At 56.1% G+C, this 24,873-nt stretch overlaps 8 protein-coding genes across 8 annotated transcripts; 4 read left to right on the plus strand and 4 right to left on the minus strand.

Annotated features, from left to right (window-relative positions):
* Positions 1 to 2,547: 2,547 nt before the first annotated feature.
* Positions 2,548 to 5,073, plus strand: SLS55_006595 (uncharacterized protein; the record flags this gene model as incomplete). Its single annotated transcript, XM_066778024.1, has 5 exons — positions 2,548 to 2,759; positions 2,997 to 3,165; positions 3,216 to 3,667; positions 3,759 to 3,965; positions 4,278 to 5,073. The coding sequence occupies 5 exons, from the start codon at positions 2,548 to 2,550 to the stop codon at positions 5,071 to 5,073; spliced, it is 1,836 nt and encodes a 611-aa protein (XP_066632119.1).
* A 348-nt stretch (positions 5,074 to 5,421) lies between these two features.
* RAD9 (radiation sensitive protein rad9) lies at positions 5,422 to 10,536 on the minus strand (the record flags this gene model as incomplete). The annotated part of the gene is made up of 2 exons (XM_066778025.1): positions 5,422 to 9,934; positions 10,484 to 10,536. The coding sequence occupies 2 exons, from the start codon at positions 10,534 to 10,536 to the stop codon at positions 5,422 to 5,424; spliced, it is 4,566 nt and encodes a 1,521-aa protein (XP_066632120.1).
* A 336-nt stretch (positions 10,537 to 10,872) lies between these two features.
* SLS55_006597 (uncharacterized protein) lies at positions 10,873 to 12,342 on the minus strand (the record flags this gene model as incomplete). Its single annotated transcript, XM_066778026.1, has 1 exon — positions 10,873 to 12,342. The coding sequence occupies one exon, from the start codon at positions 12,340 to 12,342 to the stop codon at positions 10,873 to 10,875; it is 1,470 nt and encodes a 489-aa protein (XP_066632121.1).
* A 1,127-nt stretch (positions 12,343 to 13,469) lies between these two features.
* Positions 13,470 to 14,825, minus strand: SLS55_006598 (uncharacterized protein; the record flags this gene model as incomplete). Its single annotated transcript, XM_066778027.1, has 1 exon — positions 13,470 to 14,825. The coding sequence occupies one exon, from the start codon at positions 14,823 to 14,825 to the stop codon at positions 13,470 to 13,472; it is 1,356 nt and encodes a 451-aa protein (XP_066632122.1).
* An 887-nt stretch (positions 14,826 to 15,712) lies between these two features.
* On the minus strand, positions 15,713 to 17,737 carry cut23 (Anaphase-promoting complex subunit 8; the record flags this gene model as incomplete). Its single annotated transcript, XM_066778028.1, has 2 exons — positions 15,713 to 17,579; positions 17,637 to 17,737. 2 exons carry the CDS (start codon positions 17,735 to 17,737, stop codon positions 15,713 to 15,715), a joined length of 1,968 nt encoding a protein of 655 aa, XP_066632123.1.
* A 356-nt stretch (positions 17,738 to 18,093) lies between these two features.
* Positions 18,094 to 19,191, plus strand: ERG20 (Farnesyl pyrophosphate synthetase; the record flags this gene model as incomplete). The annotated part of the gene is made up of 2 exons (XM_066778029.1): positions 18,094 to 18,207; positions 18,265 to 19,191. The coding sequence occupies 2 exons, from the start codon at positions 18,094 to 18,096 to the stop codon at positions 19,189 to 19,191; spliced, it is 1,041 nt and encodes a 346-aa protein (XP_066632124.1).
* Positions 19,192 to 20,177: 986 nt separating this feature from the next.
* SLS55_006601 (uncharacterized protein) lies at positions 20,178 to 23,709 on the plus strand (the record flags this gene model as incomplete). Its single annotated transcript, XM_066778030.1, has 6 exons — positions 20,178 to 20,686; positions 20,742 to 20,882; positions 20,940 to 21,603; positions 21,654 to 21,915; positions 22,145 to 22,436; positions 22,488 to 23,709. 6 exons carry the CDS (start codon positions 20,178 to 20,180, stop codon positions 23,707 to 23,709), a joined length of 3,090 nt encoding a protein of 1,029 aa, XP_066632125.1.
* A 217-nt stretch (positions 23,710 to 23,926) lies between these two features.
* On the plus strand, positions 23,927 to 24,700 carry SLS55_006602 (uncharacterized protein; the record flags this gene model as incomplete). Its single annotated transcript, XM_066778031.1, has 1 exon — positions 23,927 to 24,700. One exon carries the CDS (start codon positions 23,927 to 23,929, stop codon positions 24,698 to 24,700), a length of 774 nt encoding a protein of 257 aa, XP_066632126.1.
* Positions 24,701 to 24,873: the final 173 nt, after the last annotated feature.

The following is a 24,873-nucleotide window of genomic DNA, read 5'->3' on the forward strand; positions in this document are numbered from 1 at the left end:
CGGTAGAACAGCTTTGCAAAACCCTAAAAAGACCATATCCCCCACGAGAGATTCCACGATCATTATGAAGTCCCCTTAGCTTTTTCGTCACCCACACTGTTTCACTTCAACTATACCCAGCATGTTTTTTCCCCTGTCAAGGAAGGTCGATCATTGAGGCTATCCAAGTCGTAAATTGCTGCGATCTCGGTGGTCGCCCCGTTCCCACAAGCATATGGAAGGCGTTTTCTGTTTCGGTTTGAGCAGAGAAGTGCACCGATCACTTTGAAAACAACACAGAAAGTGAGCACTCCTCGGCATGTTCTACTCCTCAAGGATCTAGGTAGTTCTTGAATGTAAAACGTAAAGAAGGCCTGTCCTGTCATTGTTTATCTTGCCTCGACCAAGTACTCGAGTCCTGCGGCCTGTTTGTAGCATCTTACTTCCTCGCCACGACTTCAGTGGTGTTACTAAACACAGGGGGATTTACAAAGGGGGGAGTGCTTGGTTCGCCGAGGTGTCGTTACTTCTGTCAGGGACTCCACATAAATTACAGATCTGTGATGGAGAAGCACGCAAATCTCCTTATCGAGTATCGCCGCATGTGGCAACATGCGAGAGGGCCAGTTCGAGCACACGCCATCATCGGCTGCATGATCCACGTGGCTTGCATTCCCTATGCTTGCGTACACGCGAACCCGATGTCCATGATGGTGCTGAAGGCCTAACGAGCCAGTAGCATGGGTCCCCCGCAGTGGCTGGTAACACCAGGGTCTGGGCCTGCTTGCCAGTCATCCGTCCATCTGTCCGCCTCGGTCCGGAAGACATGGCTGGCCTTACACATTGGCTGAGTGACGGGTCATATATACATCCGGCATAGACACCGAGAGCGGGGTGCTCTCCCGCTAGCGAACAGCAGCTGTTCCATACGCACATACAATCAACTGAATTGAAAGAGAAAGAGAGGGCTAGATTAATCATCGAGTTATCAATTCCATTATGCATATAAACGGCTTCGACACCGATGACGTCTCGACTGCATTCGTCGTCCTAACCCCCATACGTGCTGTCTATCCCCCGGATTTGGAGCCTCTTCCATCATCATCATGATGATGCAGGTGCGCGCCACCCGTGCCAAGGATAGAGCTCCGCATTCGAACAACCTTGAAAGTCTCGGGGGAGTAGGAATGGAGGCTGGATAAGGACTGGCCTGGACCACGACTGGCAATGTCTCGAGCGTGAATGAGCACGCGCGGAGCAAGGCGCATGTGTCTCGAAAGACGTCATTGCGGGCAAGGCTTCGATTGCGGAGAGCTGGCCGGCGGGGCCCAATACAACAGGAGCGGGAGTGGCATGGCCGTTGCAGGAACGGTTTGGATAAGGTTTACACTGGGACCGGGCGCCGTCCCCGCTGGCCGGGTTGCCCTAATCAATCACAAACAGCGTACACAAGAAGTGTGCTGATCGGAGAGGCGATCTCGCAGCAATGCTGAGTCGCGCAGATGCCTTGATCACCGTTTGCTGGGTATGCCGGACGTCGGGAACGGAAGGGCGTCAGACCCTAAGGTATGTGCTCTGGCATTCGGCCAGACGTCGTCGCACCGTTGCCTCTGATCAAGCTTCCTTAGGAAAGAAGCAAGCTTGCCAAGGTGATGGCAGTATGTTGGGCTTCTCTGACACCGCCCGCACAACAGTGAAAAATGCGCGGCCAGCTCTTATGAAGCACGTGGAAAATTCTTCGTCTCCGCACCGCTACATCGCGAATCAACAATGGTGATACCAGGTCAGGAATCCGACAGAATGCCGGTCCTGGGTGGCTGCTGAAAAGAACTGTCTAATGGGTGCGTGAAGAAGAAAGGAGGAAAAGTTGAGGAGCCGCGAAAAGAGTTTTGTGCGCCGGGCGCAGACATGACGCTAGTCCATCTTTGGTTGGTGCAGACGCTTGGACATCTTGGCTGCCTCAGGCATCTTGAACCTCTTCCCTTCACCAACCGGCTCGGACACTAATGCCCACTCCTTTGACACTGACCGGTCGGCGCTCGTCGGTAGACTCGAAACTCACGCTCAATAAGGGGGACTTGGACATGTCAAACGGAGCCAGTCGAATCCAACGTCCGGACGTAGATGGGAGTCTCGAATGCAGAGATGATCGGATTCGACTACCCACGTAGGAGTGTCTTTAATGCTCGCAAGCTCGTCCAGATGCCAGACTCAATTACCCATGTTGGAAGAGTGTAGCATTCCCCAGTAACTTAATCTTCTGTCGCCTGCTGTGGATGTGTGAACGAGTAATCATCCTGGCTCCGATCTCACTGCATCCGGAAATCAAGTCGCGTCACCCCGGTGCCGGACGCGTCTCGCGTATTCAAAATGAAACCTGTAGACAACCGCGCTTTTACGACAGATCTTTTCGACCACGCCCTTGTCTTTTCTTCTTCTCCCAACAGTTGACGGGACCTAGCCCTGCTTGAACCATAAATTTCCGTGTCGTGCTCCTTTTTTTCCCCTCTCCATCCTTCACTGCTTCATTTCTCGCCCTAACAACCTTTGAAGAATTCGAACGTGAACATGCCTCATCAGTCTCCTTCACCCGATCGCCACGCCAGCAACGCCAAAACGAACTTGCTCAGAGCCTTAACCGCCATCGCGGAGAACTGCAGTGCAGACGACACCATTCCGCCGAGCTCTCTACGCGACCTCAAAGACGCGCTTCAAGGGTGGAAACTCGAGGTCGGCCCCAACGAGAATGGCCGTAAATACGTCCATCTTCTGGACGGAGAGTATGATGCAGGCAAAAGCAGCATCGAAATCGGGGCCTTCGGCCCGAGCGGGAGAAACCCAGGCATTGACAGGTGCCTAGAAAGGGGCAGTCTGAAGGGGAAGGACGTGGCTATTGTGCGGGCGCTTGAGGACGCCTGCGGCGACGGAGATGATTTTGCCGTGTTTTTGGCGAGCTTTCAGCGTGGGAGGAGCATCTATGGACAAGATAAAGTAGAGGTGTACGAAGATGCTGCCAGACTCGTGCGTGTCTTTGGTCTCGACGGCAGTCGGCTCGCGGAACACATTATGTTGAGTCCGGATGAGGTTGCCAGCTACGACACGCTTCGAGAAGACAAGCCTGACATGACTGAGTGTGAGGAACCGTGGGAGTGTGATGCGGGCACAGAGCAATGGTGGCAGAGAACAGTAAGTTTTCGAACCTGAGTCTGGCTACTTACGTGATGCTGATTCCTTAGGCCATCGTTATCGTGCTAGCAGAAGACGAAGGTAAATTCCTTCTGAGCCAGTACAAGAATCATGCTCCAAGCCGTCTTTGGAGCGCCGGTGGTCGTTTCGCGCCTACGAACTCGGAGCGGATGGTGGACCTGCTCAAAGCCCTGGAGGAGCGATATATGACAGCTCCGTCCAGCAACCACGTCGCTCACACGTTGAGGGTAGTCTCCCAGGGGGCACTTGCGCAAGCCCGGCAAGACAAAGAAATGCACGAAACATACAGGACAACGACCGATTTGCTCGAGGAGAGCCCGCTTCCAGCCAGTATCATTTCGTCCAGCATCATGCTGAACGATGTGCCTTTGTTCCAGGATGCCACTGCTGTGATTAGTGGCAAGCTGCCAACAGGAACACCGGCCAAAGTCGGGGAATGGCTGGGGCAAGGGAAGGTCACTATCTCCCAGATCCGTAGCAGGTAAGCATTTTGACTTTGATTTCCCGGCTTTCACCCCACGTGCATCTTCGTATGTGTTGACAAGATTCAGCCTCCAACTTGTTTTTCCAAGCCAGATGATCATCAGTCAATGGATCGCAACTATCACTGAGTTGCAAGCGGGCTACGCAACAGGAGGCGGAGGGTCAAAGAAAGACGAGGGTGAATTCTCTGCCTTCATGGAGCAAAACGTGCAAGAAATCCTCGACGAAGCACCGAAACTCTACGTCGAGGACGGCCCCGCATTAGTGACCATCCTTAGCCCCAAGAGACTTGATACGTAAGTAGAGCGCCCAGTCGTTCCCTCAAGGCCAGAATCTGACAACGCCAGCATCATTTCTACCTGTCAAAGGTTCCCCGGAACGACTCCTGCTCTCATCAGCTTCCTCGTCGCTCTTCGCAACAGCGACACAGCTTGTCCCGAAGAAACGAGAAAGGATGTATTCGCCGCCGTTCTTCGCACGATGCTCTCCAAAATCAACCTCGCGCACGACCCCAAAGACGTCCGCCTGAAAGCCCACGAGCAATCCCGCCCGCAACGGGGGTGTCGTCTGGCTCCTCCCCCGCTGCCGCACACGCCCTGTCTGGACAGCGATGCCCTCGTCCAGCTCACCACCCACCTCCTCGCCGACAACGACACCGAAGGCCTCTCCACCCTCGCACGCAATCTCAGCTCGCAAACCTCCCGCATCGACACCCTCGACTTCAACGCCATCCTTCTCCCCTTCCTCCACTCCCTCGCCAGCACCGCCGACCCCAGCAACGACCCCCTTCGTACCCTCTACGCCACAACCCTCAGCGCCTACCGCTCCCGCCACCTCGGCCCCCCGCCACCCCAAGAAGACGAAAATAACCCCACCCGCTGGGTCCGCCCTCGCGTCGTCTGCCCCGGCCCCGGCCCGGGCCGCGGCGCCGCCGCCTCCAAAAACTGCTCCGACTGCGCCGCCCTCAACGCCTTCCTGGCCGACCCGGGCCGCCGCGTCGGCGAGTTCGGTGTCGGCCGGCAGCGGCGCCGCCACCTGCACGACGCGCTGGGCCGGGCCGGGGTCGACTGCACGCACGAGACGCGGCGCGGCGGCAATCCCGAGGTGCTGGTGGTGACCAAGACGGAGCGCGCGAGGGAGCGGGTCAGGAGCGGGTGGGAGGGGAGGAGGGCCGAGTTTGACGGGTGGGTGGCGAGGTTGGAGGAGGCCGGGGTGGATTGGAGGGTTGTGTTTGGGGAGGAGGAGGGGGTGTATGAGCGGGTTGTGGAGGGGAAGGAGGGGGAAGTGGCTGAGGGCGGAGTGAACAAGCGCAAGGCTCTGGAGGGAACTGGAAGGAGTGTGAGGCGGAGGATGGAACAGACTGACGTCGTGGACCTTGCGGATGATGAACCTTGGAGACGCTAGCAGGAGTAGAGATGATCATCCGTCTTGATTTGGAATTGTATTCAGAAACGTGGTATCTCTATCCGCCTATCTAACACTTCCCTAGAAAACCTCTTTCAGCCAATATTATTTGCCATTTCCAGGTGCCAGACCCTATTTCTCGATCGCCTTCCCAGCCTTTTCCCCAGAAAACGCCAGTCTTTTTTGTAGACCAAAAGAAAAGTGAGCGAAAGGGTGACTACCCCTATCTTATCCACCCATACGTGTGGTTAAGAAAAATGATAAAAAGAGAAACAGCAAAAGCAGTAATCTGAATCGAACCCCCATCGACTAATTATGCGCGAATTCATGTACGCACCTATTACCCGCTCACTCAAGCAAAGCGCCCAAGATCAAGCTCTGAATCACGAACTCATCCCCCACGACCTTCACCTTCCTCCCTCCCACCTCGACCACCTTCACACCGCCCGCATCCCTTTCCCTCCCCGCACCAACGCCTTCCGCAAAAGACGCGATGACCGAGCTCCCCGCCGTCCTCTCCGACACCGTCGACGCGAACGAGATAGCACCAGGACCGGCGGCAGTGGCGCCACCAGCACCACCAGCACCACCGCGCTTCCTCTTCTTCCCTGCCGGGATGGACGTACCGGTGGTAGAAGCAGCAGCACCGGCAGCAAGACAGGGAAAAAGCTGCTCCTCGGCGCCGTCCACATACACCCAATCCCACTCTTCCTCGCCGCTCTCCAATCGCCTCCGTGCCTCCTTCGCATCGCGGCACCACGTGACGCGTCGGGCGCCCATGGCCGACGTCAGGAACCGGTACGCACGGCCGCGCTCCGCCTTGGTCAGTACGAGAAGGACACTCTTCCCGTCGAGCAAGCGCTGGCGACGACTGAGGACGGCGTCCAACTTCGCATCGTCACCGCCCGGCTCGTAGTGCGGCGAGGTGAGGACGCGGCTGCGGACCGCGCCGGACAGGAAGGCCGACTCGCCGGCGGGGAGAAGGTAGAGCTGCCAAGGGCGGAGGGTGCCTGAGGACAGGCAGTCGAGGAGCCAGTGGTAGGAGAGGCATGGTAGGCCGAGGGCGAGAGCTTGAATGTACTTGGCGCGGCGGGAGTGCTTGTCGGAGATGAGGGCGACAAAGCCGAGTGCGCTAGCTTGTGCGGTCAAGGTGAGTGTGGTAGAGGCTGAGTCTGATGATTGTGCAGAGGCCTTCTTCTTGCTGGCAGGTGTGGCTTTAGGTGTCTTCGATGTAGTAAGGGGCGTCTTTGTGGGGCTGGCAGCACTTGAGGCGTTGCTTGAGAAGAGCATCTCAAATCCAGGGTCGAGGATACGGCCGCCATTTTCAAGGATGAGTTTAGTGATGGTGTTTCGCTCGTCGTCAGACCCATGCAATGTCAATGCGAAGACCATGCCAGAGAAGAGGTCAGAAGCGAGAGATACGGGTGCGGCAGCAACAGGACGCTGAACGGATCCTCCAGGTGTCGGAAGCACCGTCCGGCGAGTCTTCCCGGAAGCCGGCGTACCAGGGACAGACATATTTGTTGACGGTGTCTGCGGTCGCGCCCCAACTTCTACGGCTTCGGATGGATGGGCAAAAGTGCGATCGTTGAAATGGATCCACATAGAGTGCGTGATGTAGAGATGCGTCAAAGGGACATCCACAGTTTCCCCCGCGTTGCTTTGTTGCTTGACCTGAAGGACGGCCATATGTGCACCATGTACATCTGTAGGTGCAACTGCCTCTCCTGTAGTTGCCTCTTCGATCTGTTCGGCAGATAGAATGTGCTTGAATCCCCGTACAATGTACGAGTTCTTTCGCATATTTGGAAGATCGACTTTGACTATGTCCCCATTCTTCAGGTCGCAACTTCGAACATGCATCTTTTCAACATTTGCGATCGTACCGTCATCAAAGCGTATGCGGTACTGGACTCCATCGCTAGGTGAGAGACCAAGACAAGTGGCGGGATAGTAGGCGCGCTTCATGTCTCTGAAGAGCGCGAACACTCGGTTGGGAGCAACGACCTGGGTGGGCTCGGCCAGACTCTCTTCTACGCCTTCCTGACGAGAGGCGGTCGGATTATCATGCTCTTTTTGATGCTCGGCAGTAACCCCATTCTGCACCGTGCCTTTCTGGCGTTCTTGTTGGTCATTGGTAGAGTCTGCAGCTTTAGCATCCTTCGAATTCGAGACCTTTTTCGACCGGGCTCGAAGCTTGTTCGTAGCACCGGCAATTCGACGACCGCTCTTGGGCTTAGTAGACTCTACGGTGGCCTCATTTGGTGGGTGTTGCTTCGATGGAGACTTCGCAAGTAGACGTGATAATACCCCCTTCTTCAAAACCGCAGGCTTGGTAAAAACCATGTCCTCTTCAGCCACGTGCTCGTTCTCATTAGTCTCCTCTTCCTGGGCCATCTTCCCGTTTTCCGGCGTGGGAGATACCGATGGTGGTCTGTTTGCCTTTTTGGGTGATTCGCGCAGAGCCCGATGGCCGTACGTCTTCAGGCGTTTTGCGGGACGGAAGGGCGACCCGCGAGAGTTAGGACGCGACAAAGACATGACTTCTGCAAATTCTCTATCCTCATCATTCAAGATGTCCATAGCCTCTTCCAGTTCCTCAAGCGGCTCGTTGCGTTGGGAAAGATCTGCTGCAATATCGGTGAGACGGCGAATAGGACGGGAGGATCGAGGCGTCCGCTGGCTCGATGGCATCAGGGTGTTTTGTTGCGACTTGGGAGGTGAAGCTGGGACCGGAAGGTGCGTTTGTACGGTGCCGTAATTATTTGTTCCTTGAGGATTGGCCACATTGGACGTAGCATTGCTAAATTCTCCTTGCTGTACAGTATTTTGCGCAGCTTCCTGTACGATCTTGTTCTCGGTGTTTTGGGCAGTTTCTGCATTCGCGGTATGGTGACCTGCTTCTTGCTGTGGAGAGGACGAAGCAGGACCTTCATCAAAAGGGTCTGTATCGGGGATGGTGTTCTGCGTCTCCACCGCTTTCTTCGTTCGTGGTGGATTCATGGGGGTATTAGTCTCTTCCCTTCCAGCATTCTCCTCCTTTTCTTCCTCATGAACATCAGGGATGGTATGCGCTTCTTGCTCTTGCTGCATCATTGCCGCTTCATCCGCCTCCGAACGCGTCCTATGATGTCCGTCATGACGCTTATCCACGTGTGAGACGATAGTGGCGACTTCATCCTCATCATCCCCTTGCTCGCTTGCTTTGCTCGAAGAGTCCACGTAATCGGGGCCCTCGCCGTCATCCATTTGGGTACAGTCAGGTTTATCGTAGTCATCGTTTACGCCCAATCCATCGTGATCTTCATAGCCATATCTCTCATGGCTTTCACGGTCCTCTTCGTCATTTTCATCAGCGGGCTGAAATAACGGCGGGCTGCTCGGCATCTCTTTCTCCACCTCTTCCGCGTATCCGCTATCGCCAACCGCCGCAAGCATCTGACTGGTATTGGCGGGTGGTCGGGGGATAGACGACGTCTTGAGTGTCTTGCTTATGTGCGCATCCACCTCTGCGCGTCTACCATCTGTCATGACCGAATATTGTGACTGTGCAACTCCAGTGTCCAAGGATGATGCGTCAGGCATATGGGTCGGCATTGGATTGCTGTCCTCCTGAGTCTGCGAGTTGCGTGGTTGAGAGTCAGCAACTGCGACCTCCTCCCCACTCTCGAGGAGTCTCTTGAATGTTCTGTTGCTGTGACTCTGACTCTTCTTAGCACTCGTTTGGCTGCTAGAGATACCATCTGTAGCCATAGGAGATCCAGTATCACGGACCTGCCCACTTCTTCCAGAACTCCGCGGACGCGAGGAGGTCATGGGCACCTGAACGCCGATTGGCTGAGATAACTGTTGAGGCTTTTGGACGGTGGGCGGCTCGGATGCCATTTCATCTTCTGAGTCCGAGTCTCCGCCCTCGTCCAATATCTCCACAACTGTCTTCTGCTTGAGGTGGTGCTTGGCAGGAGTGAACAAAACCGTATTGCTCCTAGTGAGTCCAGGATTCCTCATTGTTGCTGGGGTGGAGTCTTTCAAGCGGTCCTTCAGCATCTGTATGTGAGCTTCTATTCTGGCCCTGTCACTCTTCCTTTGTTGATGTGCACGCTCGTCTTCGAACTCATCCCATCCTTCAGATTTTAGCTGCTCCAGCTCGGCTTCCATCGCGACCATACGTTGGCGATCACGCGCATCCTGGGATTCCTTCATGGAAGTATATGTATCCCGAGGTTCTGTTGCCGCACGAGAGAACGGGCTGCAATAGGGTTTCGTAGGCGAAGACAGGGTCGTGACAGCATCAGACGAGAATCGCATGTTTAGGTTCGGCGACGGGCGCTGAAAGACCAGATCGGAGCGATGAATATCGAGCTGTGGCGAGGAATTGCCTTGCGTCTGGTTGAATACCTGGCTCATAGAGAACGTCGGGATACCGGTGCCATTATTGAACAGGTTCGGGCTGATCGCAGAACCGGGCGTGCGTGTCACTGAGCTCAGCACTTCCCCAAGACGATTGTGCTTCTTCCCGGCCGTCGCAGGCGTCTCGGGCTGTGCGAATCGCGGCTGTGTGGCGGCGTCCGGTTGAGTCGGCGCACCCAGGCTAAGCTCGCCCGCGTCCGCATCGTCCATAGGTCCATCGAATGACACTTGCGACTCCGCGGCATCATGCTTCTTCTCCGGACTTCGCCAGTCGCTGAGAAGATCGACATGTTCCGTACGACCCTCAGAGTATGTCGCCTGCTCGGTATCGTCTTGTGTCTGAATGGTGTCGACACCGGGGGCAACTTTATGCGCGACCATGGCGTGCAGTCCGGCCGAGTGATCTCGATACAGCTGCGAGTCCATGGGCTGGGTGTCGCCCTCGAACCCGCTAAATGAATTGAACATCCTGAGCTGCGTGTGATGCGTCGCGTCGAGCGGCGCTGTTGGGAGAGCGGCAGGTGGAGCGGATCGGTACGGTGTTAAATGCGGAATCGGATGGGCATTGAGGGCGGCCGAGCGGCGGAGGTGGCGGTGACGACGAGCGGTGCGGTGGCCGTCGGCCGGCAAATTGCGCGCACTTGGCGAATGCGACCGTGATGTGCTGGGCGGGCAGTCGTGAACGGCAGAGTTGTGTGGGTGGTGGTCGTTGTCGATGGCGATAGCGGCGGTTGGAGGACGATGCGCGTTGTGGTTGGCTGGGGCCGCGGCGGAGAGAGGCAGACGCGACGCGTCGGGCGCCGGGCTCGAAGTCTGCGATGAGCGAGCGAAAACAAAGTGTGAGCGGTAACGTTTCTCTCCAAGTCATGAACCTGGCACCAAGCACCGACAGGGCGGCGCGACGTGCATAGCGAGTGCATAAAAGCGGGATATGCGGGACTGCTGAGGCAAGCAAGCCGGGGTGATGCGCAAGGGCGAGGGAAAAGAGCTGCGTACCAACATCCTGATCTCTGCGATGCGCTGCGTGTTCAGCGAATCCTCGTCGTCCTCCATGGTGGTGAGTGTGTTGCAGAGTCCTGCGAAGCTGCCATCAGGCAACAAAGGCGCCGAACTGGTGGCTGACTGAAGGGTGCTTGGTCCCCGACGCGACTGCCACCACAACGCGCTAACACGTGCGTGTCGGCCCAATTCGGAAAGCTAATTAACCCATGCGTCATGTCGTTCTTTCTCACCGAAATCCACGTTCCTTTTTCTTCCAACTCTATTAATGTAGACTTGACGCTATGAACGTGAATTGCTCGGATGTAAAGTGCTAAGGGTCGAGGTATGCGCATCAGAAAACACTCCCAACCAGGCGCCAATTGAGCCCTGTTCTCGCTTCTTCGCATCTCATGTCGAAACCCTGCAGAACTGCAGTCCCGTCTGGATATCCCCAAACTTCGCATTCCAAATATCAGTGAAGTAGCTCTTCCGCGCCACCCACGGCCCCTTATCGCCCGCTTTAGGCAACACACCCTCCGCCTTGTGAATATACGTCGAGCTGAGGTTCAACACCGGCATGGGCTTCAAGTCCTCGGGACTCTCGATCCGAGGCACGGCGCTCGTGATGCCCTTGGCGCGCATGTGGCCGATCAGGCGCGTTACCAGCTGCGCCGTCGCGTCCGCGCCCAGCGTCCACGAGGCGTTGGTGTAGCCGATGACGAAGGCAACGTTGGGCACGTCCTGCATCATCAGCCCCTTCCAGAGGAACTTCTTGCCTGGCTCCACTCGCTCGCCATCAACGCTGATCTGCGCGCCGCCCGCGAGCTGGATCTTCAGCCCCGTCGCTGTGATGATGGTGTCAACGTCGTCGATGCGCGACCCGTCCTCGAGCTCGATGCTGCGGTCGGTGACGGTTCTGATGCGGCCGGTTGCGATGGATGCTTTGCCTTCTTGGAGTGCTCTGTAGAAGTCGCCGTCCGGACACATGCACATGCGTTGCTCCCAGGGGTTGTAGCTGGGCTCGAAGTGCGGGTCGTGGGGAACGTTCTTGGGAAGTTGTGGGACCGTGCCGCGGCGGAGGAGGTTGCGAGCGGCGTTGGGAAAGGCACGGCAGAAGTGGTAGATCAGATAGCCTGTTACCAGGAAACGCCACCGAATGAGGGTATCGGCAAGCCAGGAGGGGAAAATGGATCGAACGGTGTGGTTAATGGGGTTGAAGGAAGGTAGGGAAACAATGTAGCCGGGCGAGCGTTGGAGCATGACAACGTGGGAAGCCTTCTCTGCGAGGTTCGGAAGGAGAGTGATGGCGGTTGCACCGCTACCAATGATGACCATCTTCTTATTCGAGTAGTCCATGTCTTCGGGCCAGAACTGCGGATGCACAATGGTGCCCTTGAAGGTTTCAAGGCCTGGGATAGTCGTCTGGAGTGGCTCATTGTAGTCGTAGTAGCCGGTGGCCATGATCAGGAATGATGAGTTCATCCTTTTCCTCGCGCCGACTTCGTCGACGTCCAATGACCATGTCTGGGATTCCGAAGACCAATTTGCAGAGGAGAGCTTATGGCGGTACAGAATATGCTTGTCAATGCCGTAGGCAGCGGCCGTATCCTTGATGTACTCGACAATTGAGGGTCCGTCCGCTATAGCATTGTTCTTGGTCCAGGGGCGGAAGGGGAAGCCAAAGGTATATAGATCTGAGTCCGAGCGGACACCGGGATACTTGAAGAGGTCCCAGGTACCGCCCATGTTGTCGCGCGCCTCCAGGATCTTGTATGTTGTGCCCGCGGGCAGTTGCGTTTGAATTCGGTAGGCGGCATTGACCCCGGATATTCCAGCTCCCACGATGACGATATCGTAGTCGGTTGTCGTTTCAGCCATGATTGTGGATAGCAATTAGGTGTGGCGTGACGTTGATCGTGCTTGGCTCGGTCGTGAGGCGGAAGCTTGCGACAGGAGCAGATGTGGCTAAAAGGGGAAAGCACGCGTGAGGGAAGCGTTTAGGTTGTGAGAGCGACTGGTCAGAAAGCAGCACACATCTTTATAACCCCACGGGAACAACGGGAAGGGCGACTGGTGCAGGTGGTATGTGCCTCGGTTCTGTTACCCGCAAGATTTATGGGGGGCTCCACCTGACGCAATGTCTTTTATCGGCCGAAAATGATGCGCAGCCAGAGCCAGCGTTGGAGGCCAAGCTTTGCCTTGTGGCGCCCAAATCCTGGGGCAACACCGAGGCATCTCCTCCTTCCGCACAAGCGCGCCACTCCACTCGTTGCACGGAGAGGAAGGAACTCAGGTGGCTGCCTACCGCACATCCAAGTCCACCGACTACGTCCGTACTCCTCTCGCGCCAAAATCGCCACTTGTATCGACATAGGCATCGCGTGAACTTTGTTAGGGAAAGGACTGCTGTCTTTCGTGGCTATGAGATGGCTACTCTTCAGCATTAACGCACTTCATCCCAGCTAAACTCAATAGACGTGGAGAACCCGTTCGTGCCGAGGTCGTCTCACGAAGATCTGGGGTACCAATAGGAAGCCGTTGCACTTGGCTCGACCCTCGCTTTTCACCAACGGCGCACATGGTGGCGCTAGGGAGCCCCTCGATGCACCGGATAGACTCATGGGGCCGATCGTTGAACGCGCACGACTGTAGACTGCCGAAACGGAGAGATTCATATGGCCGACTCCTGCGTTTGCCGAGCGCTTTTGCAGAAGAGAAGTTGTGGGGTCTACATTGTCATTCGACGTGTACTGCGGCGCATGGGCATTATTAGTGGCCCCGTACGCTCATCAGCCTACCAGAGCTACAAATGTGGACCGGAGTGCGGAAGCTGGCGGCATCCGAATGATCGCCAGAGCAATTGGCGGCGGTGGATCGCGTATCATTCTTTCCATCTTCGGTAATAATGCATTAAGCACCCGACCTCCACGTCGGGCTTCTATACGCAAACCCTTTTCTAATATCTAGAAGCCTGTCGTAAGAAGATCATCCCACTAGTGCTGAATCTACTCATCTTTCAGAACGTCTATAACCCACTGGAGCCCCTCCTTGCTTTCCGGTATTCCGTAGAACCAGGCCAGTGGGAAGCAATGCATCTGCTTATCCCAATGCAGCCACTTCCCCCAGACGCCTCCCCTTTCCAGCTTCTCCCTCAGTACGATTGCGTCGGGGCTGAGAATATCGTAGCCCGCCGTCACTCCGTGCACCTTGACGTTCTTCTCCTCAAGCAGCCGCACCAAATTGTCCTCGGCATCGGTATTGACAGCCGGGCTGATCCGCTCGTCATCCAACGCCCAATCGCCCGCCCAGTCCGCAGCCTGCTGCTTGCTCTCCTCCGCGATCAGAACCGGATCCTTATCCTGGAGCGGCTCGATGTCCTCGTTAACGCGGCGAGCGTCTACGCTGGGGCAGATGATGAGGATGGCCGACGGCGCAGGTAGTGATTTGACACCCATCCTCTCTTTTGTCGGTAGCGCCTCATCCACCGCGAACTGCTTGACCTCATCTGATGTACTTCCGCGCTCGTACTCGGGCCTGTGCTTAGTATCCCCATCAACGTCGCCCCGTCCCGCAACGGCGTCGCGATTCGGGACATTCTCATTCGCCGACGGGCCCGGCCTGCCCACGCGCAGCGCCTCCCCGATGAGACCAAGCACGATGTTACCCCCACTACTATCCCCGCCCCAGATGACGCGCTCACCCCTTATTGCCGACTCCTGCATGACCTTCTCATACAGCGTTAAGAGGTGAGGGAACACTGTGCTGGCCGTCTCGTTCGGCGCCAGCGGGACGCTGACAACGCTGACGGCAGTGCCGGGCGTGGCGGCCGCTAGCTTAGCCATAAACTTCCAGTGTTGATGGCTGGGAGGCTCGCGCCAGCTACCTCCCGCGACGTAGTATAGCCGGCGCACGATGCCCGTGTTGCGCGACGAGTTCTTTTTCAGGGTATCTTCCTCCTTGGCTTCGCGGGCGATCTCGCCCGCCGTTGTCAGGTGCGACGCCGCCGCCGAGGCCATGACTTTGTGTGTCGTCTGGAACGTCTCTTCCGGCTGCAGGTCATAGATCCATACATCGGCGACCTTGCGCTCGTGGACGGCGCAGATCTTTGTGCATGATGGGTGCGGCGTTAGGCGCGGCGAGCCGGGAGGATGCGGGTCGCTGGGCTTGACGAGATGGCTGCGGATCGGGCGCAGGAACTGGTGGAGGAGCGTGGTGCGTCCACGGCGCTCGGATCGGTGCGTGAGGTCGATGCTTGAATGCTCTTTGGCGTAGTTGAAATCGGAATTCGCGTGCTCGGCGACACTTTCTTTGGATGCAACATCCGATTCTTTGGAACCAATCTCCGAATCGTCGCTGCTCATGACGGCGGTGGAGTGAGAAGCGGAGAGAAAGGAGTGGAGAGGGGCGAGGGGATATATTAAGTAGGAACTGGACCGGTAAGCTGGGCTGGCGGAGTCCAATCCGCGAGCGGCGCCCGCAAACAGGTGAAGATCAGTGGTGGAGCCCCGTCGTCATAAGGCAGCCCCAGCCCAGGAAGGATGGAGAAGGTACGCCGCTCGTGGTGGCGGCAGACACGGACAGACAAGGAACAGTGAGAAGCCCACCTACGTGATCGCGCAGTCCCTTCTGTGCTTCTGGTGGTGTGCCCGACCTCGTGGCGCAAGCCGCATCCTTGGAGGACATCAGCGTCATCAAGGCTGGGCTTGAAAGGGTCGGGCTTGCCAGGGACTCATCAGCGGATCCGATCTGATCTGCTAGCCAAGGACCCTGCAGACGCGTTTGCCGCCCATCGCCACCAATCATGTGGGAAAAGCCAGCATTTGAGGAAGCGAGGGCTGTGCATTCGAGAAGAACGTACGAGGTTAACTTTGACGGCGACGGTCTGGGCAGTGGAAATGCCAGCAGAGGGCGGCGCTCGGAGGCGGCGTTGATCTCCGCTTGGCACCGGGTCGGGTGCCTTGACTGGCACCATGGCGTCATCGCTCCCGCACTGGCGGCTCCGGGCACGCGCGGAGACGCGTCCTCAAGTGGGTCCACCAACAACTTCTCCACGAGTCCCTATCTATTTCCTTTCGCGAAATAGTAGCCGTGGAGGAGTCAGCTATAAGGTATAGGAGGTAAGTCTTGAAACAGATCCGTGCTGAATATTGACTAGGTTAGCGCTTCCGTTTTCCAGCGCCCGCTAGTCTGTCTGAACAAGCACGCATGATGAGAACAACCTGGTGACTAACAGTCAATGCCACGCCTATCAGCCCTTCCCTCTCTCCCTCTCGATCCTCGCTCTCACATCCCTCACCAACGCCTTTGCATCCTCCACGTCAACCCCATCCTGGCATAACTCATTCGCCAACTCCATCGCGCGCTGGTAATCCTTATTGAAGAACGCCCATCTCGCCAGCCACATCCTTGCCCTGCTCGTCGTTGGTGTGACACCGACGCCCAGGCTCTCGCTATCGCCCGGGCTTCCCGAACCATTCGGGTCATCCGGATCCGGTTCTGGCCCCTCTTCCTGCGCCAGACACAGTTCCATGTAGGCGGCGCACTCCTCGCGGTCGTCGAGGCGCTCGTACAGCAATGCGATCTGGTACAACGTCTCAGGATCAAGAATGCCCGATGCCAGCGCGCCGCCCTCTCCCGGGTTACCGCCAAAGCTCCCGCTGCCGCCGTCGTAATAACTGCCTGCAACGAGAGCGCGCTTATAAGCACGGATTCCGTTCGCGATCTTGCCAACTTCTGCGAAGCACTTGCCCACAGCTTGCCACATCTTGGGGTCGTAAGGCCGAAGACTCGCCGCGCGCTGGAAGTAAAACAATGCGTAGCTGTACATTTCTAGCATCTCGTAAGTCTGGCCGAGACCGTACCAAGCGCGGTAGTCTTTGCGGTTGACGTCAACGGCGCGGCGGTATGATTCGATGGCTGCGTGCGTGTTCTTCATCTCGACGTACTCGTGACCCATCAGCGTCCACGCGGACAGGAAGTTTCGATCCAATGTGAGCGCGCGGCGGAAGTACATAACAGCCTTTTCGTGTTCCGATTTTAGCGAGTAGTAGTTGCCCACCACGCAGCATGTCTCCGGTCGGAATTTGTCATTGGCCGTGGCTAGTTGGGCGAGGAAGGCCAACTTCGGACGGAGAGCCATGACGTAGAGGATATTGGAGTAGTTGTCGAGCGCGTCAAGCCTGTAGGGGTCGGTGATGAGGAGGGAGGAGAAAATGGATTCGGCTTCCTCGAAATCCTTTGAGTGGTAGTAGAGTAATGCTCGTTGAGTTTTGAGGAATGCGCTGTTAGGGAAGATGGTCTGAACCTGCGTGAGTTCATTGTGGATCTGCTCGGTAGATTGGTAGAGCTCCTGGCTGGTGTAGATGTGGAAAAGAAAGGTCATGAGGTTTCGGGGCAGTTGTTCTGTAATCAGGCTCAGTTCCTCTGCTGAGCTGATCAAAGATGACAACTCTTGCCATGCGCCCCAGTTGTATGCGTACAAGTGCAGACTTTTCAGGAGCCACTGCTTCGCCAGTTCGTCATTCTTGCTTTTGGCCATGACAATACCGTAAAGATATTCCAGCCACCCTGAGCTCTCCTTGCCCTCGGCACTGCGCTCGTTGAACCACTCGTCTAATATCCTCGCGATGCCGTTGAGCTCCTTATTGATCGTTGCGCCACCATCAGCCGGACCGAGTATCATTTCACTGTCCTCATCCTTGCGCTTCTCTCCCGCCATGTATTTTGCGTAAAGAGCTAGGAACAACGACTTCTGACTGATGCCCGATAGTGAGACCGTGGCCGGTTGTGCATCCTCTGAACCCTTTGCTTTAGATTTACCCTTATGACTGGACTTCGGCTTGGCTGGTGGAGGTGCCGATGGAGTCGGAGCGGGTGCGCCAGACGCAGATGCAGGTATGAAGACGGCGGCGCAACGGTCGTACTCGCGGCAGTCGAAGAATGACTTTGCAAGAAGGAATTTGTGCAGCTCTTTAGACTCCAATGACGACTCGATGGGATCCAAAGGGAAGGGATCTCTCTTAGAGGGGGGTTCTTCATCGACCGGGGAATCAGCATCCGTATCTGAGCCATAGATTAGGTCGGTTGACTCGAGAGAATTGAGAAGCTCGGCCGCCCTGGGCCACCACTGTCAGGCTTGCTAGTAAGGTGGAGAGGAAAATTCGGCGACGGACCATTTGGATGACTGGTAAAGGCATCGCTCGTTGCATGCGACGACAGCGTGGCGCAGCTGCGCCTGCAGCTGAGCGGAGTCGCTTTCGGAAAGACTGCTCATGATGGTTGCAACAGCTCCGCACGGAGCGAACAATGATGAGCGCTTGGTGGCGATCGGTGCTTGCAGAAGGTCGACTGCACGAGCCACTCCGTTTGGAAGTCCGCGACAGAGATGCGAAATGTTGTAGCTTCTTCAAGCTCGCGGAAGCTGTGACGAAGGGCCCGCGCGCCTTCCTCCGCGGCGCGTAAACACGCCCGCCGGCGGTACTTCGGCCAGCCTAATTCGGCGATCCGAATTGTTTACGCCGGGCTCCACCGCCTTTGGACCCTTTGCTGCCCCTCCTCCATCCTTCTCTCTCCATCCTCTCCTTCCATCTCTGCCCTGCCGACGCCAGTCACACATTGCCATCCGCCACAATGCCCGTCACCCTCAAGGAATTCGAGAGCGTCTTCCCGCAGCTGGTTGAGGACCTGCTTGCCCACTGCAAGCAGTACAGCCTTCCCGACAATGCGCTCGTGTGGTTCAAGAACGTATGCTTGCCCAAGACGCGCCGTGCGGAGGATATGGAAGCTAATGTTCGGCTCTAGAGCTTGAACCACAACACCGTTGGCGGCAAATGCAACCGCGGCATGTCGGTCGTCGACACCTCGTCTCTTCTGCTCGGCCGCGACCTGTCCAAGGATGAGTTCTTCCACTCGGCCACTCTTGGCTGGATGATTGAGCTCCTCCAGGCTTTCTTCCTCGTCTCGGATGATATCATGGACAGCTCCAAGACCCGTCGCGGCAGCCCGTGCTGGTATCTCATGCCTGATGTTGGCATGATCGCCATCAACGATGCCTTCATGCTCGAGTCGGCTATATACATCCTGCTGAAGAAGTACTTCCGCGAGAACAAGGACAAGTACATCGACCTTGTCGAGCTGTTCCACGAGGTCACCTTCCAGACCGAGCTGGGCCAGGCTTGCGATCTGCTCACCGCCCCCGAGGACAAAGTCGACCTCGACAACTTCTCGCTCGAGAAGTACACCTTCATCGTCATCTACAAGACCGCCTACTACAGTTTCTACCTCCCCGTTGCCCTTGCCCTGCACTTTTGCGACAAGGCCACGCCCAAGAACCTGCAGATCGCGAAGGACATTCTGATCCCCATGGGCGAGTACTTCCAGATCCAGGACGATTACCTCGACAACTTCGCCGACCCGACGACGCTGGGCAAGATTGGGACGGATATTCAGGACAACAAGTGCTCGTGGCTGGTCAACCAGGCGCTCAAGATTGCGACGCCCGAGCAGCGCGCCGTGCTCGAGAAGAACTACGGCCGCAAGGACAGCGCTTGCGAGGCTGAGGTCAAGAAGCTCTACGAGGAGTTGAAGCTGCAGAAGATCTATGAGGACTACGAGGAGAAGCGCGTCGGCGAGATCAAGAAGATGATTGCGGAGATTGATGAGAGCGAGGGTCTAAAGAAGGAGGTCTTCGATGAATTCCTCAGGAAGATCTACAAGCGCAGCAAATAAGCGCATACATGAGAGCACATGCAACATACGAAGGCACACGAAAGATATAGTAGCAATTAATAGTAGAGCAGATACCCAACATGTCATTGCACCATGACAGCTTCGGCGTACGCCCACAGCGAGATGGTAGCCACAGTGGTGGCCAGGAAGGATGCGATACCCCAGGACTTTGGCCCTTCCCACAGTCGATTTACTCCAAATGAAGCCATAACGATGACGTATGTGCACATCAAAGCAAACGCCATGCGTCCACCTTTTGAAAGGAGTAGAGGGCGGCCATCGGCTCCGTCTGCCCAGGCGAGGGCGAGAACAAGCAGGAGCATGGTGTATGCAGCTATCGTCCAAATAATCCACCACTGAGGTGATGCCACCGGAATGGCATACCAGCGGCGTTGGTCTGTGGGTTGCTCTGGGACTGTATAAGTTGGTGGGTTCCTGACTGCGACTACAATGAAGACTTACTTCGAGATCTAGCGGGCTCCTCCGGATCGCTGCTCTCCTCTTTCGAAACTGGGGCGTGAGATAGGTCCGAATGCGGTTTAGTGCTGGCGCTTGACTGAAGAGAAGGCGCCGCTTGGGGCAGAGTGCTGAAGGAAGCCATGTTCGACTGGGCTGATTCTTGCATGCAAGCATGGGATTTTGAAAGGTCACCGCCTTTATATGCGGTAAATGCGGATTTGTTGAGCACAGTTACCTCATCGTACCGTTGCACGAATGCAGGGGTACCGCAAAGAAGCCCCTTGGTCAAAGACGGTGCCAAGGAGCTGCAGATACATCTTTTGGAGGGTTACTAGGTGTATACAGTTGTAGTTGTACTCATCACCTGGCTCCCGCGCTAGTATCGGCAGCGCGAGAGAGGTTCTGGCCCTATCCCTGCGCACGATCTGCTCTTTAGTGTGGTTTTTTCGCGTCCTGGGGACGCGACGCGTCTTTTTCCTCCCTCCAGCCTTGAACACCCTCCTACCAACTGGACACCATTCGACACCATGGCAGAAATAGTCGACCTTGGAAGCGCGTCGGAAAGCGAAAGCGAGGCTGCCTACTCGGATGTGTCCAGCTCTTGCGATGTCGATCCGTGGGAGGTCAGGGCCAATCTCGTCGACTTGCTGGACAACGTCAAGTCGCCCGGCACCTTCGCCTGTTCCATGAATTTGAAAACAGACTTCGTAGACCCGAAGATCACCGTGGGCGGTGTGGGCCCTGTCCAGCTCCCGTTGACTCCGGACGCTGCGCGAGCGATAGCACAAGCCTGTCATCAAGCACCCTTCGGCCGAGGCGAAGAAACCGTCGTTGATCCATCGGTCAGGAACACCTGGGAGCTGAATCCGGGGAACTTCTCCATAACCGAGCCGAACTGGAACGATAAATTCCTGCCAAAGGTCCTGCGCGATGTTGGAAACGAGCTAGGGGTGTTCAGCAACTGCAGATCGTTCCATTGCGAGCTCTACAAGATGCTCTTGTACGAGCAAGGTGCAATGTTCAAGCCTCACAGGGAGTATGTTCAAGCAAGTGACCATCACACTTCCGCCGGTCAGTAGCTGACAGCCCAGCTCCGAGAAAACCCCCGGCATGTTTGGCACGCTCGTCATCTGCCTTCCCTCGCCACACGAGGGAGGAGACGTCCACACGAGCCATGCAAAACACAGCAAAGTACTAAAGAGCTCAGACTGCACGTCTTCCATCATGGCCTGGTAGGCCGTCCTGTCCCACTGTTGCCAGGTTGCACCACCGCTTACTTTTCGTGTTAGGTATTCTGATGTTGAACATGAAGTCAAGGAAGTGACGGCTGGATACCGTTGGGTATTGACATACAATCTCATAGCTGATGGACCCATCGGATCCGTTTCGGCTGCCGCAAATTCGGCCGACCGCATAGAACTCCGACGTAACCTAAAGGCTTGGAAGACGGAACTGACCTTTGACCCGTCGTATCGGAATAGGCTTGTTCATCTTTTGAGTCACCGATATACCGACGCAAGCTTGCAGCTTAGCTCTTTGAAGGGTGGCGACCGCAAAGTTGCCAATCTGCTCAAAGAGAGTTGTGACTCTGTCGGCTTCAAGCTGTTCCTTGCCAGCTTCGAGCGTATGCGGTTCGGGCAAGCAGAACCGAATTCAAGTGATGACGACGATGACGAATATCGCTACCCCTATGACGAGGACTGGGATGAGGAAGAGGACGAGCCTCCGGCAAGAGAGCGAAGTCAACATTTCATCGAAGAGGAGTTGGAGAGCTCTCTAAAGTTGACGCGTGTCATAGAGCTTTCTGGCACTGAAGTGGCTCAAGACATCGACATTAAGTCAGAAGACGTCATCCAGGAGGACGCGCTCGATGACTATGTGCTTGATCACGAAGACTACGAGGGTTACACAGGGAATGCCGGATGCACTGCAACCCACTGGTATAGGATGACGGTACGCAATAGTGATACATTGGTGAAACATACACTCGCTGACTACTCCAGGCTTTGGTTATCGTGCCTCAAGAGCATGTTGCTCGGTTTCTTTTAAGCCAATTTGATTTTAGCTACTCTTCCAGATTCAGCCTACTCGACCAGGAGGAGAAGCAACCCCGCGAGCAGAGACTCCGAAACCTCATTCGGCATCTGAAAACGCAGCACAGAATGAACGCATCCGAAGAAAATTGCCGCGCCACCTTGGTTGACGTGTGCCGCTATGCTCTAGATTTACAAAGGAAAAAACCAGATGCGAAGAACGGATCAGGACGTAAGCGGCAAGACGAGCTTCTGGGGATCGTGGTGTCTGCTGCGGCGTCTTTGGAGGATCTATCTATGTTCAACGAAGCAACTGCATTGGTCCGCACAGAATTGCCACCCGGCGGCCTGCTGCCAGTGGCCCGATGGATACGAAAGGCGGGCTTTCGATTACTTCGCACTGGGTAAGCCCACAAGTTGCCTGGCTATTTTACCCCCTCTTTCGCTTTGGTTTCTAACAGCGTTTAGCCTCGAGCAAGCTCTTCCGCGAGCATATAACATATTCTCGTGGGACAAATATCTCGACTACCTTATGAGTTGGCCCAGCACCCATGAAGACGATGAAGACGATGAAGACGTTGAAGACGATGATGAGGATGATGACGAGTATGACGAAGATCCGGATACCAAGCCCTGGGCGGATGAGAAAATGGGTGAAGTCCTTCAGAAGACGTCGAAGATCTGGTTAGAAGATAGCCCCATTCTTGCTGAAATCTTGAGATGGGAGACGAATGGTGGTGGCAAACATGCGAGGTAAGTGCTGCAACAAAGGTGCTTGTATGCGTACTGACGTATTGTACAAAGGGCGCTGCAATTACTTCTGGAACACTCCAAGAATACGCCTGCGATGGTCCATTTCTTGACATCTTTCCGGGAGCAATATTTGGACAAGCCTGAGGAGATGGACATTGGGATCTTCAAGCCAGTGCTCAACTCAATGTTGCACTGGTTCACTCTTTCCATGGATCCTCGGACCGTCAGACTGGATGCAGCTTACGACAAGGGAGGCCAGAGGCTTCCGCTGATGGAGGGCCGTACCCTGGCCAGTCTTCTGCTCTGCCTACGTGATGCCGGATTCGATGTCGAGTTGAACGAGCTAGCCCGGAAAATCAAGGCCGAGGCATCCCGAATGAATGTCCTGGATTTGAATCTCATGGTCTCACCTTTTCTTGAGAGACTTGCTGCTGGGTCGCCTTGGCATGCCCCGGCAGACGTCATGAGCCAGCCTTTCCGGTCTCTCTTTGAAACGTTGTTGGAGCAGTGTGCTCTTCGCTACGTAGGCAAGGAACCCAAGGGACCCGACTGGTCCACGCCCGAGCTCAAGTGCCGCTGCTTGGACTGCCGAGAGATGAACGAATTCCTTCGGGATCCCAATCAACGCGTCATTCGCTGGAAAGCGACCAAGAAAGAACGACGACACCTCCACGAGGAGCTAAACGACACGTCCTGCGAGCACCGCACAGATCACGCACGCGATCCGAATACTATGGTGGTGAAGAAGACAATAGACAAGAGCAAAGAAAATAAAAAGAGTTGGGATAGACGCATGGATGAGTTCGCTATGCACTTGGGAACGGTGAACATGCATGTAAATCTGAGACAGATCTTTGGCGAGGACTTGCAGATACTCAGATCGGCAGTAGGGACAGCTGACACTGGTCCCTCCGGGACGGGGCCGCCTGTGGTGCCTCTGACCGACACATCACTGGCGCTGGCATCGAAGCGCATGGACAAACCAGCGGGGCGGATGCAGGGGACCGCCAGATGGGTCGAGGATACGGCGCAGCCTCTGGCATCAACGTCGGGGAATTCTCAGCGGCTGCCTGCAACTCCGGGGCCCAGTAACATGCGTGGGTCGGCGTCAACGCCGATGAAGAATACGCCGGAGTCCAGGGAGGCGGTCAAGCGCAAGGCTTCTGAAATCGAAAGTGTCGATTTGACACCGCTGAGGAATACCGAGGAGATGAGGAGGGAGGTCCGGCAGAGAACAACAGATGTGGAAGTGTTAGACTTGACAGCCGACTGATCACACCTTCTTCTTCTGGCAAGATGGTTGGTCCCTGAAGCGTGCTGCGGGCCGCTCTTTCTATGCCGAGCCGGTCGTTTGCACCTTCCCAACAACACAGCGTCGCGGGTCCTGGACGCACGCTTCTCGATGCACGCTCCGCAGCCCAACACCTCCGCCAGCCTCGCTCATTGCGCCTTTGCCCGTCGATCTGTTGCTGCCTGTCACATCCCCCGCCATGTCGCCGTACTACCCGTACGATACCGTTCAGGACAAGCGCAAAGTGCACCACACTTACTCAGTCTTCGCCGGACTTGTCCACGAGGCTGTTCAATGCACCGGCATTAGCAACCCTGAATCCATGGGCGCTTTGGACGGGCCACAGCGTCGCTTCACTTTGGATCGCACCCTCCAGACAGCCGCGGCCTTCATGAAGTCACTGGAGGGACAACCGCGAACTCAACCCTACTACAATGTTCCCTGCGACCCCGAATGCCAATGCGGCCGCCCCCACAGAATGATGAACACCCTCCTGGTTTCAGCAGATGGGGCTTGCCGCGGCAATGGTATGCCAGGCGCCCGCGCTTCCGTCGGTGTCTTCTTCAGGCACGGGTCGCCTTACAACGAAGCTAAAGTGCTGTCTGGAGCCAACCCTACCAACCAGCGCGCCGAGCTTTACGCTGGAATTACCGCACTGCAGATAGTCGGAGACCTTCTCTATGCACTGGAAGGTCTAAAGGACTTGGAGCTGGTGGTGCTCAAGACTGATTCCGAGTACCTGGTGAAAGGCATCACCGAGTGGATCTACAACTGGAGAGTCAACGACTGGTCCACTGCCCACGGATCGCCTGTGGTCAACGCTGATCTGTTCAAGCGCTTGGATGTCCTAGTCGCAGCCTACAAAAACCAGCACGCCATCACGGTCAAGTTCCTTCACGTTCCTCGAGAACTGAATGGTGGTGCCGACGGGCTCGCCAACCGCATTCTGGATGAGATGGAGACCGCCACCTAGCTTCGCCGCTTTGGCCCGAACAACAGTATACCGCAGCACATTTATTCCTGCAGGGCCTGGGCCATGCTCTCACGCGGGAGAAACACCTTTCACAACATGGCCGAGCAATCCTTCCTACGGTCAGTGGCAACAGAAAATTAACTCGTTCCAATTTGCCACAAAGGCTGGGGGGT

The sequence above is a fragment of the Diplodia seriata genome, assembly GCF_021436955.1.
Source record: "Diplodia seriata strain FDS-637 chromosome Unknown scaffold_6, whole genome shotgun sequence".
In the NCBI taxonomy this organism is placed as follows: Eukaryota; Fungi; Ascomycota; class Dothideomycetes; order Botryosphaeriales; family Botryosphaeriaceae; genus Diplodia; species Diplodia seriata.